Source organism: Ranitomeya imitator, chromosome 1 (genome assembly GCF_032444005.1).
Source record: "Ranitomeya imitator isolate aRanImi1 chromosome 1, aRanImi1.pri, whole genome shotgun sequence".
NCBI classification, from domain to species: domain Eukaryota; kingdom Metazoa; phylum Chordata; class Amphibia; order Anura; family Dendrobatidae; genus Ranitomeya; species Ranitomeya imitator.
Genome location: NC_091282.1, coordinates 531799760 through 531814859, shown reverse-complemented (window position 1 = coordinate 531814859; position 15100 = coordinate 531799760). Strand labels below are relative to the sequence as shown.

General features: G+C 37.8%; 1 protein-coding gene across 2 annotated transcripts in view; it reads right to left on the bottom strand.

Annotated features, from left to right (window-relative positions):
* The window catches only part of PAX5 (paired box 5), a 517932-nt gene extending 504516 nt beyond the window's left edge, over nucleotides 1–13416 (bottom strand). The window contains exon 1 of one of the 2 annotated variants that reach the window (XM_069767486.1): nucleotides 12873–13416. In XM_069767486.1, coding sequence (XP_069623587.1) covers nucleotides 12873–12915 — 43 coding nt within the window. In that variant the 5' untranslated portion in view covers nucleotides 12916–13416. The remainder of the gene's footprint in view (nucleotides 1–12872) is intronic. The other variant, XM_069767494.1, reaches the window with a different exon arrangement.
* Between the last annotated feature and the right edge of the window lie 1684 nt (nucleotides 13417–15100).

Below are 15100 nucleotides of genomic sequence, written 5' to 3'. Positions count from 1 at the left end.
AACCTTACATGACCAAATACAATGCCAAGCATCTGATGTAGTGGTGTAAAGCCGCCACTGCTGGACTCTAGAGCAGTGGAAATGGAGCGATAAATCATGCTTCTCTATATGGCAGTCTGATAGACGTGTCTGCGTTGGCACAAGTATTCAAAGTCAACATCAGCATCTGACCTCCTGAATGAATGGACAAAAATTCCCACAGGCGCACTCCAAAATTGTGTAGAAAGTGTAGAGGAGTGGAAGCTGCTGTGGCTGCAAAGTTGGAACCATCTCCATATTAATGCCTATGGATTTAGGGTGTGATGTCAAAAGCTCCTGTAGGTGCAAGGTGTAGGTGTTCTGATTCTTGTGTCCAGGCTTGGACTGGCCCACATGGTAACAGGGTAATCCCCCAGTGGGCCCCTGTGCAGATCTGGGCCCCCAACCCCACTGTATGGGCAGTACTTGGCATAATTCACTTGATTCACTCTGTGCAGAAAAAAGCAGCATCTCGTCATTTATTAACCACGCTACCCAGTTTATTATTATATAGAGATATAGGTAAATTTGTGAATGAAGGTAGTATAATATTTGCATGCAGGTGAAAAGTGGGCCCCTCAAAGTCAATGTTACTGGTGGGCCCTTTTCACTCCAGTCCAACACTGCTTGTGTCCGTATGATGTTTGTATAAATTCATTGTAATAAATTTATTTTAATAAAGATTTAAATTATTCACAAAGTGATTCAAAACTCTTGTTAAATTAAAAAAATCATAAATCCAGCTGAACATGAAAACATGTCTGTGTTCCTCAGTTCCTGACGTGAAGTCACTTTGTATAGCCTTCCTATGATAAACTCTGGACTTTATCTCCGATGATAGGAAGTATCCGGAAGTAGCTGACTTACCACTGTCAGCCCTATTAGCTATAATGGGGCTGCTGGCTCAGGCTCCCAGTAGGTTCTCATTCTCCATCACATATAATATCCATACCAGTCAATTACTCTCACTGTGCATAGACACATTGGACCTAGTATGTGATCTGATACTGTATATGTTTGTCAGAGATCTGTCAAGTGAGTGAGCATCCCCAATATTTAATGTTCCATATGTAACAACAAAACTTGCAAATCTTTATTTGTAAAGCAAGTTGAAAAAAATGCTGGGAAATATAATTTAATAGTAAAATCAGTATTGGAGGAAGTAACTAGTTTTTACTGCAGCTTGGGTTTCTGAATGAGAGAAGTTACCTATGAAGATATAGATGATTGATTTATTGCATACACGAACACAGATTCTGTAGGAGAGTATCGAATATTAAAGTCATCACCAGCCATTTCTGGGAATCAAAATATCCAAATGCAATTGAATATAAACATGTGTCTATTATTCCCAGTGCTGTCATGATCCATGGGAATCTAAATTGTGTGTATCCAGCATTTACCTAAAAATCCAAACTCTACAAGTATTATTTAATTATGTAACGGTTATCAGATATCTAATATTTTTTTACCTAGAAGTATTTGTTCTGCAGCACTCCGTTATATCCGAGGGACCAAATATTCTGTTCAGCTTGAGTCTATTAATGAATATAATCTACGCTCTGAGCTAAAGGAGAGTGAGCTCCGGGGCGCTGTACAAGGCGTCAGCTGAGGCTGCATGTGTTAGACCATTATAAGGGCATGTTCACATACATCAAGATTGCAGCAGACATTTCTGCAAATGTCACATACATTTGAATGAGGTGGGTAAAAATCCATGTGGATGCTGTAGAAGCAATCTCTCTTCAGATGTATGGAACTGATTTTCAGTCACAGACATTTCTGCAGTAATCTGCCATACTCTCTGCAGTCAATACTCAATTGAATAGGTTTTACCCTTGCTGAAGCATTACAACATTTTCAGAATCAGTCATTCATGGCATCATTTCTTGTACAAGAGAGTCAAAACTTTTCATTATTACCTCCTTCTTCTCACATGCTAAACACCAGGTCTCCTGCTTTATAGAGCTATTGATTGCTAATTTATATACTGCATTTTGTGCACAAACTTTACGTAAACCACCATATTGAAAACATATAGCTATATATATATATATATATATATATATATATATATATATATATATATATATATATCCTGTATATATATATGGTGTAACCATGCCATATTTCTCAGTGTTAATCTAAGGCTCTTTATAAACATATTGTTATTTCTATTGATCTACCAGCAACATCAAATGTAAAAGCCTACAACCTGCAGTAACCACCGATCGACCAAACCGCTGCACGGCCAGCTCTACCCTACCTACTGTATCCTCACCCATCCCTTGTAGATTGTGAGCCCTCGCGGGCAGGGTCCTCTCTCCTCCTGTACCAGTTATGACTTGTATTGTTCAAGATTATTGTACTTGTTTTATTATGTATACCCCTCCTCACATGTAAAGGGCCATGGAATAAATGGCGCTATAATAATAAATAATAATAATAATAAAAGGGAGAAAAATTTGTGTCAGTACTTTATAGGCTCTGGGCCAATGTACTGTGTTCCTCAAACTATCTGGGGCATCACCTGTGCTTTTTTCTAATTAGTAGCCCCCGCAATGTCATTATGTTGGGCATGACACGCGCATGCCACCCTATGGGCGTACTAATCAGAAGAGGCACCGGAGATGCCGATGGTAGTAGGAAGCTTCCAGTGCTTTGGTCCAGCAACCATGAAATAATTACCACTGGACAACAGTCCTGCAAATCATATTGCTTGACTCTAGTCAATATAAATAACATATTACAAGAAAAATGTCAGTATCAAGAGATTTGTTACGTTCTGTAAACTATATTAATGTTATTGTAATATTACATACACTTCTCAACATTGAACTTGCAACACCAAGAAAAAAGTTATGAAGTTATGGGAATCACAGGATGGATAGACATGTTAATAAGATGTAAATTCTATAAAGTGGAAACAAAACTTTCAAATCATCTCTATGTATTCTGTACTCAGTATGAGCCCCATGTGCAGAAATCCACACACTTATCCTTATTGGCATGTTATCAGTGAGGTTATTAATGGTTGTTCTGTCACGTTGAATGCACTTCAGCATGCAAATCATCAAGATCCACTGCTGGCAGCTCCGTTTAATTGCCAACCAATCATGTCCCAGCTTTGCTTGATGGGAGACAAATCCAGAGATACTGCAGGTTATTTTTGGTCAAAAAAGGCTGCTCATGTTAGGATGAGCAACATGCAGCCTGATGTTGTCTGGCTGAAAAAATAATCCTGGGACGTTTCGGAGAAACAGTCGTACCGCCAATTGGTAGTAGCATGACCAAATCAATGCATCCTTGAGCTGTCAGTGTACCTGAAATGAAGATTAGAAGGGTCTAGCTACTGTGTTTTATACCACCTCACACCATAACCCAGAGAGTAGGATCTATGTAACATTCCTTCATGGTCTCTAAACCAATCTCAAACTATCATTGCATCAAAACCAAAAGCAGCACTCATCGCTGAAGAGAAAAGCTCTTCATTCAGGCCTCCACTGCTCCACTCCAGCCAATGCCATGAAGAGGACTTCACATGGGAATGTCGAACTGGTCCTTTCCCTGGCTTATGGCATGGCATGGTATAATGTCATTGCATTCCACTAGCCTTCATTCCATGACCACTAACAGCTCGATATTACAGTGATTTGGCAGTTGAGGTGCTCGTATGGTCATTTCTCGAGAGTGCCCTACTATGAGGAGCTTTCATGATCTAAACGTGCTACCGTGGCCTGCAGCATCTATGGACTTGTCTTCATTAAGGTGTCTTAGTGCGTGCATTTCGGCAAGTGGTGCTTATACCTGACACAGAATAAATCGAGATGGTTTGAAAATTTTATTTCCATTTTTTTCATCATTTGCTTATTATTAGCATGTCTTTCTTGATATTGCCGTTTCAATGTTGAGGAGTGTATTAAAATATTATATTAACATAAGTGCATATGTAATGTTGTATACCATAATTGGTGCAAATCAATTCGCACATCCCATTCCATCGGCCACGACATTGAAGGAGTACCACTTCTTACCTGCTGACATCTGCGGCTCTTCATTTGATTAGGTGACCTATCGCGATGTCATCATTGTGGAGTGTTGCACCTATAATGTTTCATCAGGCCGGCTAATCAAAAGATCTGCAGATGTCATCAAGCAAAAGGTGGGAGCCAATGGCATGGGATCTGGGGATACATTTGCACCTACTCTAGTATAAACGTAGTAAATAGGATTTTTTTAAATTCTGTGTTTGTGCTAAAAAGCCATTAAAAATAATTTTTAATATATCTGCTGGGTAAATGGTGGACTATGGCTAGTCACTATATGCTTGCATACAGCAGCTAGAAACATGTATTAACTGATGTTTCACTTTTTCATGTCACATTTGAAGCAAAGTTAAAATCAAGACCAAAAACAATCCTCAAACCTAGATAACCACATCTCTGTCCGACTACTTGCCAATGTCAAAATAACTTGTCTGAATCATTTATTAACATGAGCCCTATTTTTCTTTTGTGTATAGTCTATTGTGTTCCGGTTGGGGTCCAGAGGCTGGGAACAGCACCGATTGGCAGACTGGAGAATTTTTATCGCAAATCAATGCACTTTTAACCCAATTACAAAATAAAGTGGTAGGTCCGACTAGCGCTCCATTCATTGTCCATGGGGCTGCCAGAAAAAGCTGAGTGTAGGGAATGGAGTAACAGTCGAATATGCTGCTCCACTTTATGCAGAATAAAAGTTCCCTGCTCTGTCGATCAGTGCGGGTCCCAGCAGTTGGTCCCACCAATCAATACGTTATCATATAACTTGTTTTCACCTGACAACCTCTTCAAGGTACAACATATTAGATATAGTTATAACCCGGGCAAGCTGGCCCCATCAAGCACATTTGATAGTTATTGTGATAGGATGATTCATCTGCCAATGCACAGCAGTACAACAAAAAGCGAGACTGGTAAATGACTTTGAGTATGGCCTAAGCAGTAATATGTCCCATATGCCAAATAAAAGATACACTACTACATAACATCTGACCATGAAAATGAGCCAACACTATGCGCAGGCAGCAGGGAAAGCAAGTGGATTGCTTAGCTCTATACCTAGAGGTAAGACTTTCGAAATAGGGAGATTTTAATCCCACGGGATAGAGCTCTAGTGAGACCACATGACAAATATTGTGCTTAGTTTAGGAATTCTCACCTGCAAGTAAAATATTAGTAATTATGTTTCTTAATGTAACGTATGAGCATCCATATTGTAAGGTAACTATTGATAACTATATTTCATACGCATTGCTCTGCTTTGTTTCACTCTTTAGAGTTCAGCAAATATATTTGAGCAAATCTTTTCAAACCGCGTAACAGAAAAGTGACATTGTTGCCCATTGCTATTGATCATAGCTTAGCTTTCAAGGGTTGTCATGGGCAACGAAACTAGTTCTTTTCTTTTCCATAGTTTTCATAAATGAGGCCTATTCTGCAGCAGATGAAGAGACCACATTGACCCCTTCATACATTTAGGTCTGAACATCAACCGTGTTACTATCTAGAAAATTTTCACATGAAATAGAAAATTTAAACTTGAACATGCTGGCCGCCCACTGATAAAACTGTAACTATCACATGGCATGTATAATACTGGTATGCTCTTATCTAATAGAGAGGACACCATTGCCCCATTGCATGGGTGCAACTACTGCCCCACTAATAGTCACACCCCTGAAGGGCACACACAGTGGCTGTCATGGTATAAGATGATGAGGCCTACACTGACGTCATAGTATATTCTGCAAATTTAAGAAGCAAACTTTAATCTCAGGGTTTCTTTTCTTCATAATTTCCTGTTTTGTAGCAAGTTTCTATGCAGATATATGGCAACTCATTTTCATTCAAATAAATACACAGTAATCTGAAATATGCCATAGAATGCTAAATCTGTATCAGAGTTTACTTGTATTGCCTTTCTAGAAGATAACAAAAAACAATATTGGCCACAGTTATTGAACTAGTGTTGTATTTCTCCGAGTACTTAAATTCTCGGATGGTAACGTGGGTGTCCTTATGAAAGTGCCATGATCACTACCATCAGAATTAATGAATTACCCCCATTGTGCAGTCTTTACAAATGACCAATTATACAACAGTGAAGTGTCGTTTGGGATACAAGTGACACAAGCCTTTGTTAAAAAGTCAATAATAATGAGCTGTAAGTCTTTATTCATAGTGTTTTAAATTCAGCTTACATCATTAATTTCTACTTAGCTTCATTACCTCTCAAACACTGGTGTCAACTAGGTGGGGACCTTAGAAAACCATAATTTAATCCTTTCAGTGCCAAACAGGCCTGGGATACAGTAGAAACAGGGTTATACTTGTTATACTTGACAAACATACTTCTACAGAATTAAAAAAAAAAACACACACGGACCATATATAATAGTCAATATACATGATGGAGGCAGTAATCACAAGGACCAAGTGAAAAAAAATGTGATGTGGAGTTTTATTCGCCGTTCGTCTAGGTACAATATCTCAGCTTTAGTTGAGAGTTTGCAGGTTGCTTAAAAAAGGCTTCAATTGGGAACCTTGAACTGCTGCACCTAAATCGATCTATATAACTCCACACTTCTTCACCTGAACTCTTTAAGTGCTGCCTCCATTTTGCGCTTTTTGGATGATCAGAGTGCTGTATTCTAGGTTACTTCCAAGAGTGAAAATTGTTCTGCTATGTTATGCATAAAAACATATGTGAAAATATAAATATATTGTATATAGATAGACTTGCTTATATGTGTATAAAATACATATATATATCAGCACTAGCAAGCAGTAAATAGTACACAGGTGCCATGGTTTCCAGGCATATACCAATCCTCAATATAATGGAAAAAAATGAAGACAGCCCTCCCCTTTAGAAAATTATACAGATTATTTAATAGCCCATAAGGGCTTATAGCAACATTTCGGCTCCAAGTGTGAGCCTATATATATATATATATATATATATATATATATATATATATAATATATATCAAATATATATATATATACATCAAACATGACATCATACCTGCAACAACCCAACAATGTGAGTGAAGATTTTCAGATTCAGTAGTAATCAAATCCGAAAATACAAGTGGTAAAAATGGAGCCAGCAGGTCTCTATGGCTAAGGTAAGCAATATTTCGGCTCTAACACTGAGCCTTTCTCAAGTGATAGAGCTGAAGCTTCACGTACCTTTGACATGGAATAAATATTGTTCTAAGTTTTACTGAAGCACTTGCTGCCTCCATTATATACAATATATACAGCATATATATATATATATTCGTTATAAATTGCTAGCTCTTTACATTTGGAGACGTTATAGGTAAGGATGACTTTGTCACCTGGAGTTGCTATTTCAAGTCTACGCTTAGGGAATGATATGAACAATATGCAAAAATGCCAAGACACCGATGATATGGCCTTCTAAATACTATTCGAAAATAAAATAACTAACTACTAATAATACTCAACATAAAGGAAGTTTCCTCAGAACATAAAATAACCTGAATAGAATATTTAGTGTAGTAAGGTTATCTGTATGTAACAAAAACTGCAAACCATTGCAAATATAAATATGGCCATATCAGCACTGTGGCAATTTTCGAACTTCTGAACTATTTGGCCTTGATGGCAGTGCACTCGCTCAGCAGCTTGGGGGGTATACTTAATATACTAACAATATCAGAGAAACCTAAACACTAAATTTCATCTATTTTTTCTTTATTATTTTATGAAGGCTCTTATCTTTTTTTTTATGTTATTGTCTGCATAGAACTGGTATATTATACAAACAGAGCAGTGATTATGGGGTCTATACTTTGAGAGAGACCCCATGATTTTCAATTCTTTATATTTGAACTATTTTTTCTTGAATTTTGATGTTCTCACACCTATTTTATTTAGTGCCAAGTAAGATGCTGGCACTGTATAAATAGATGCTAATTATCAAGCGTCCTATTTCTATTATTAATTTTGCTTTTTATTACTCAATGTTAGTTCGGCCATTTCTACCTAACATTATATCTATACTTATATTCTGTTGGACAATGTTTTAATTTGAAATATTCTGCATTTACTGCTGTTTACTTTCAGTCATTTGCCTAATTAGAGTCCAAGCTCTTTCTGATTTAAAGAAAAAAAATATATAAAAAATGATATAAAATAAGATTTTCTAGATAAGTTTAGCTATACATGCTAAGCCTAAAAAGATCTGCCCTGGGAAAGCAGGTCTGTACCGTTAACATGACATGCACACTGAGCCACACAGCAGATTGTATAGTACGAGACAGTGACCCAGCTGGGGAAAGATATTATCTGTAGCCGTTAATCATGTAAGGTTCACCTATGTTGCACAGTGAATCACATTAAAACAAACTAATCAAGTGTGATTAATAGCATTTAGAGTTGATTCAATATTGAAGCGTATTTTATGCAAAACCATGGAGAGTTTCTATTAAACAGGAACTCAATCAGCATAGTGGCCATTTAAATAGCTGTTTTTGAAATAAGGACAAGGCCAAGGGCTGGAATACGGAGGAGGGGGGTAGACCATCCACGACCAGCTATGGCCTTAGACATTCTGCCTTAATTAGTGTAGCTTTAAAATAAAACCTTATCATGGGGGTAAATGTGTCATCTATTTCTGAGGGACCAGGACACATTCTGGTGCAGGTGGTCCATCAGAAGCTGAGGACATTAGCTTCTGCTCCCTTTTTGTCCTGCTCTATGTCTTGCCCTAGAGAATAGCCAATGGGTGCATTGTTGTGTGAAAATAAGACTATGCTGTGGGTTTTATTATATAGGATTCAATGATTTATTGAAATAACAGTATTTATTTTAGTATAGTATTTACAGCCCAATGTACAGTATGTATGGCCAGTGCAGTACAGCTTGTCCATGAAGTTACAGGGATTTTTCTGTCTGTTCCATATATTTCATTCAATTCTAAAATCAGTTTGCTTCTTTACTATTTTAGTCATTTGCGACTTTCTTTGAAATGTAGTTGTATTTTTTTAAATCACAATTCATTTAATATTATTTCTAGTATAAACTGCATATATTATCTAACTCGTTGTGATGATGTATTAATATGAGGTCTGTTTCTTCATCTCGAAGGTAGCAATTCTAAATACTTGCTAATTCAGTGTTTAGGGCATACATTTCAAATTGTAATACATTTCCAACAGAATAGTAAGTTTTCTCATCAAAGAAGTCATTTCGCACTATTGCGTTCTAGCTTCTGATTTTAACCCTATGCTGGGATCTGAGCAGAAGTCTACAGGGAACCTAAGCAACCGTCACTTTTCGACTGCACAATAAATCATCTAAATAGTCAAAGTCTTAATGTATGACTGAAATTGACAAATAATAAAGATGCAAGGGGTTATGTGATCAAGTGATTAAGTAAAAATCAATATTTCCACGAGAAGGCCCTCCACTGTGGCAATTGCTCTGCTGGATACAGTAGAGAGATTTTGATTAATATACTAGAAGTGAAATCTAAAGCGAATGTATAAACAACAGTGACAGCTGCTGGGATGTGCCCGGTTGTAGTAGAGGGCACAAATCAAATGTGAGACCCTTTGTCTGCCAGTGATTGGTTCCGTCCTCAAGGAGGAGGATCATTTAATATGGGGTTTATCTGTTGACTGTGAAACACAAAACACTGTCTTTGCTTAAATAAAAACTAAATATATTAAACGTGTATTTTAAAAAGCTAACTCAAGTGATGTCGTACTAATTATCATACTTCATAACAGTTTTGATATTTAATTCATGCCTTATTAAAAATGAATTCAGTAGTTCATTAGTTTTTTTTTAAAGATTCCCAAAAAATAATAATCTGCCTGGAGACATTAAGTAATTATGTGATGTTAATACGTAGCATGGTACACATGGTAAATGCTATCATATGGGATTTCTTTATATAGTGGACAGGTACACTGGTCAACAAACTGAAATCATTCATTTACTGTGCAGGACCTGGTCCTCAGTGCAGATTTAATCTCTGCCAGGGAAATGTTAGCCGCATTAAAATGCCACTTCTTCATGCAGAATGCAGAAATCATTGTCTTCTTAAACTTACAGCACTACATCATTTTTCCCTAAATAAAAAACATTATAATATACAACATTTTTACTTGTTTGAGCCAGTCACAAACTTCCATTAGAGTCTTTTCAGCTCTCTGTGCACTAATTATATATATATTTGACTTTTATAAGCAAAGTATGGTATTGAAGAATAGCCTAATTAAATAAATCCAAAGTAAGCTCACACTATAGTATGCTTAGTACTGGAGTAATAATAATAATAATAATAGCAATAAGTAGAAAATATTTACTAATACATACATACATATATATGTGTGTGTGTATGTATGTATATATATATACATATATATAAATGTGTGTATATATATATATTTATATGTATATATATATATATATATATATTATATGATATTTTTGATATATAAGTATATATAATATAAAATAATAAAGGGGCTATGGAATCCCTTTATGAAGAATGCAGAACATTTTTATCCTTTGATACTAGATAGAAAATTCCATGAATTCTATACACAATGAATAGTACCCAGTGTGCAGCAATCTCTGCCTGTCTATGCAATATAGAAACCCTGTAGGTAGTTAGCAATGTGCAGTATGGAGTAGATGACTACAAAGGAGGGGGCTCTTCATGTGCCACTGAGCAAGAGGCAGTAAATGTTGATGTATCTCTTTCCAATAAAGCATAGCCCAGGTCTCCCCTCACACAAGGATAGGTACTCCTAACCCTGCACTATGTGCGCCATGCCTGCAGTATACATGTATACCAGTGCCTAGCTCTAGTGATGGCCACATTCACAGTTGGCTGGGGTTGTGCCTTTGCCCCCATGCAGCTGTTAGGTGGGTATCAGGGAATATGTCCAGCCTCATTGGTTCTATCAGCTCCATCTCCTTCAGTCTGCAGGCTGCACTTACATCATAACCAGTAATAACCTACACTACAGGCACAATCTAATATGACACTATAGCCATGTGCTTTGACTATTTAATGTGGAAGTTGGCCCATAATATTGTCCTCACGTTAAAGGTGGGACTTTATCAAGCAAGGACTGGTGATATTTAGTTTTACATAGAAATATCGGTTGCTACAATTATTCCAATACATTTCTGCTTTGTTAAAAATTAAGGTGGAAATTCGTCTTTTTATGTATTTTTATTTTTCATTTTTTAGCAGCCCAGAGGAAAGGACAAGTAGCGATGTGCTCTCCAGGCAGAGGGATCAGCAATGTTTGCATGTAAATAGGAGGCGCAGGGATGAGCTGGCCGTGCTGCCTGAGTGACTCTAGTCTGGCATTCCGGCCACGGACACCGAGCACAGCTCCCTGTGGCTACAGCATGCACACAAGCGTCTGTACACGTGTAGCGTGCCTCACTCTGCCGGCTGCCTCACTCTGCCGGCTGCCTCACTCTGCCGGCTGCCTCACTCTGCCGGCTGCCTCACTCCGCACACTCCTGCCGGGCACAGGGACAGGGCAGACTGGGGACACCAGCAAAGATGAGGCTCACCTCTGCTCCAACACAGCACCACACAGCTCAGATGTTACTGGGATTTCTCATTACCCTATTTAAATAGAAAGTGAATAATAGTCTAAGTGGATGCCTAACCTGAGCATTACACCAGGAAGGGGAAATTATTTAGATAAAGGAATTACTATAAGGAACAATTGGGACACACTAACTGAGATAGATAGATAGATAGATAGATAGATAGATAGATAGATAGATAGATATCATGTGTGTCTATATATTCATATATATATATTATATATACACACACATATACCCACACACAAACACATATATAGATATATATATTCACACAAACACACAGACATATATACACACACACACATATATATATATACATACACAAACATATATACACACACACACACACACACATACACACACACACATATATATATATAGACACACACAAACACACACACATATATATATACATACACAAACATATATATATATATATACACACACACAAACATATATATACACGCAAACACACACACATATATACACACCCACATATATACACACAAACATATATATATATATACACACACATAAACACACACACACATAAATACACACACATATCTATATATATATATGTATATATATATATATGTATATATATATATATATATAAGGATAGACGTATTTTCATAGGCAGTATTTTAAAGTAACTGTTGAAAAAAAGAGGTTTCGTTTCTATATAACACTGCTGCAGTACTGCTTATATTATTTCGGACGTATTAAAAACCAACTTGTGAGCAGGTCTATAGCTACATCCCTATATACACAGAATGCACATGTTTGCTTAACACTTTATTCGCTGTGCCCGAGCAGTTAAGTCATTGACAGCATTACTGTAAATGCAGAATAAATGTGCCTATGCTCCATGATGATGAAGATATTAATGTAGCTAACTAGAATAACTGCTAGATACAATTAAAGGGCAGTGAACTATAAACCGGCCATTGTTTGCAGAGGTGGTACCTACCCAAATACTTCCACACCTCATCCGTACAAAGGTACTGCATTCATAGTTATGGGTTCCTACCACATATCACATTAGAAATAATAATAATACCTGAATAATACATTTTTTTTGTTCCATAAAATACAGTTCTGTCCCCACTGCTGAGGATAGGTGGGAGCTGTGAGTTGTGGGGGCGGCGGTGCGGAGCCTGGCACTCGGTGATCGAGCAGCCTACTTACTATGCATTGCTGCGAACGGGTCGTGCTTACAGTGTATTTCCATGGACGCGATCTCCTTCCTAACGCTCGGCTCCGGTGCAGTGAGCCCCTCAGGCTGGCAGGTGCTCAGTGACTGCTCGGCCACATGGGCTGTAGTCTGCAGTGTGGTCTGGGGGTCTCCGGACTATGGCTCCGACCCCACGCACTGTACAATCCGCTGCACACAAGCCTGCCTATGCCTGTCCATCCAGTGACTGGCCAGCCGCCTCCCCGGCTCTCATAGCAGGCTGCCAGAGATCACATGCAGGGAATCCCTCCAGCCCCAGGCACGCAGGAAGAGCCCGGTGCTTCCAGAGCGAAGAAAAAGTTTCCTGGCCAGCAGCTCGTAGATCATTGATCGGTCCCCCAACTGTGGCAGTCACTTTGGCTGGTGAGAAGTCCCGGTGAGGCCAGGCTGGGCTAGGACAGTGGAGGTATGTGCCGGGCAGTGGTCTCTCTGCTGTAGCGGCGGCTGCTCCTCCAGATCAGCACTGTCTTGTGTGCGGCGCCTTTCAGGACCTGTTTCAAGTGGACAGCGCTCGGGGCTAAGCTGAGCCGGCGGGGGGCGGGGCCTGCTGCGAGGAGCCACGTCAATCACCCCACAGCTGTCATTCACTAAAGCGAAATGTGGGCGGCGCTTACCTTCGATTGGACAATTACAGAGGGCGTGAGGCTAATGAATTTCTATTGGCTCTCGGCGTGCGAATAAGAAGAACCAATGGGCAGCGTTGCGTGACGTCACGTTCATTGACAAACGACTGGAAGTGAGGAGAAGTGAGTGTAGCAGAGCACAAGCCCTGACCGATCCATGTGGGAAGTGATGGGAGACATGCGAGGACGGGATCGGGGAGGATCTCCCGCCAAAAGCACAGCTAACACCTGCCCACGTGATCTCACCCTGCCGCTGCCAATCAGGGGTTAACCAGCACCTCTGTGCCGGCACTGTGTGGACACTGGCCTCAGAATCCATTACTTGTCTGTGCTGCTATTTGGAAATTATACAGCACTGATACATAGCTTTATATTATAACTACGCGTGTGTATATATATGAGTGTGTGTATATACTTGTAATGTATTATATATGCGTGTGTGTGTATAAATTTATACATATGTGTGTATACTTGTAATGTATTATATCTGTGTGTATGTATGTGTGTATACTTGTGTGTGTGTGTATAAATTTACATATGTGTGTGTATACTTGTATATGTATAGATGTGTGTATATACTTGTAATGTATTATATATGTGTGTATGTATGTGTGTATACTTGTGTGTGTATACTTGTATATGTATAGATGTGTGTATATACTTGTAATGTATTATATATCTGTGTGTATGTATGTGTGTGTGTATACTTGTATATGTATAGATGTGTGTATAACTTGTAATGTATTATATATGTGTGTATGTATGTGTGTATACTTGTGTGTGTGTGTATAAATTTACATATGTTTGTATACTTGTATATGTATAGATGTGTGTATATACTTGTAATGTATTATATATGTGTGTATGTATGTGTGTATACTTGTGTGTGTGTGTATAAATTTACATATGTGTGTGTATACTTGTATATGTATAGATGTGTGTATATACTTGTAATGTATTATATATGTGTGTATGTATGTGTGTATACTTGTGTGTGTATACTTGTATATGTATAGATGTGTGTATATACTTGTAATGTATTATATATGTGTGTATGTATGTGTGTATACTTGTGTGTGTATACTTGTATATGTATAGATGTGTGTATATACTTGTAATGTATTATATATGTGTGTATGTATGTGTGTATACTTGTGTGTGTATACTTGTATATGTATAGATGTGTGTATATACTTGTAATGTATTATATATGTGTGTATGTATGTGTGTATACTTGTGTGTGTGTGTATAAATTTACATATGTGTGTGTATACTTGTATATGTATAGATGTGTGTATATACTTGTAATGTATTATATATGTGTGTATGTATGTGTGTATACTTGTGTGTGTATACTTGTATATGTATAGATGTGTGTATATACTTGTAATGTATTATATATGTGTGTATGTATGTGTGTATACTTGTGTGTGTATACTTGTATATGTATAGATGTGTGTATATACTTGTAATGTATTATATATCTGTGTGTATGTATGTGTGTGTGTATACTTGTATATGTATAGATGTGTGTATAACTTGTAATGTATTATATATGT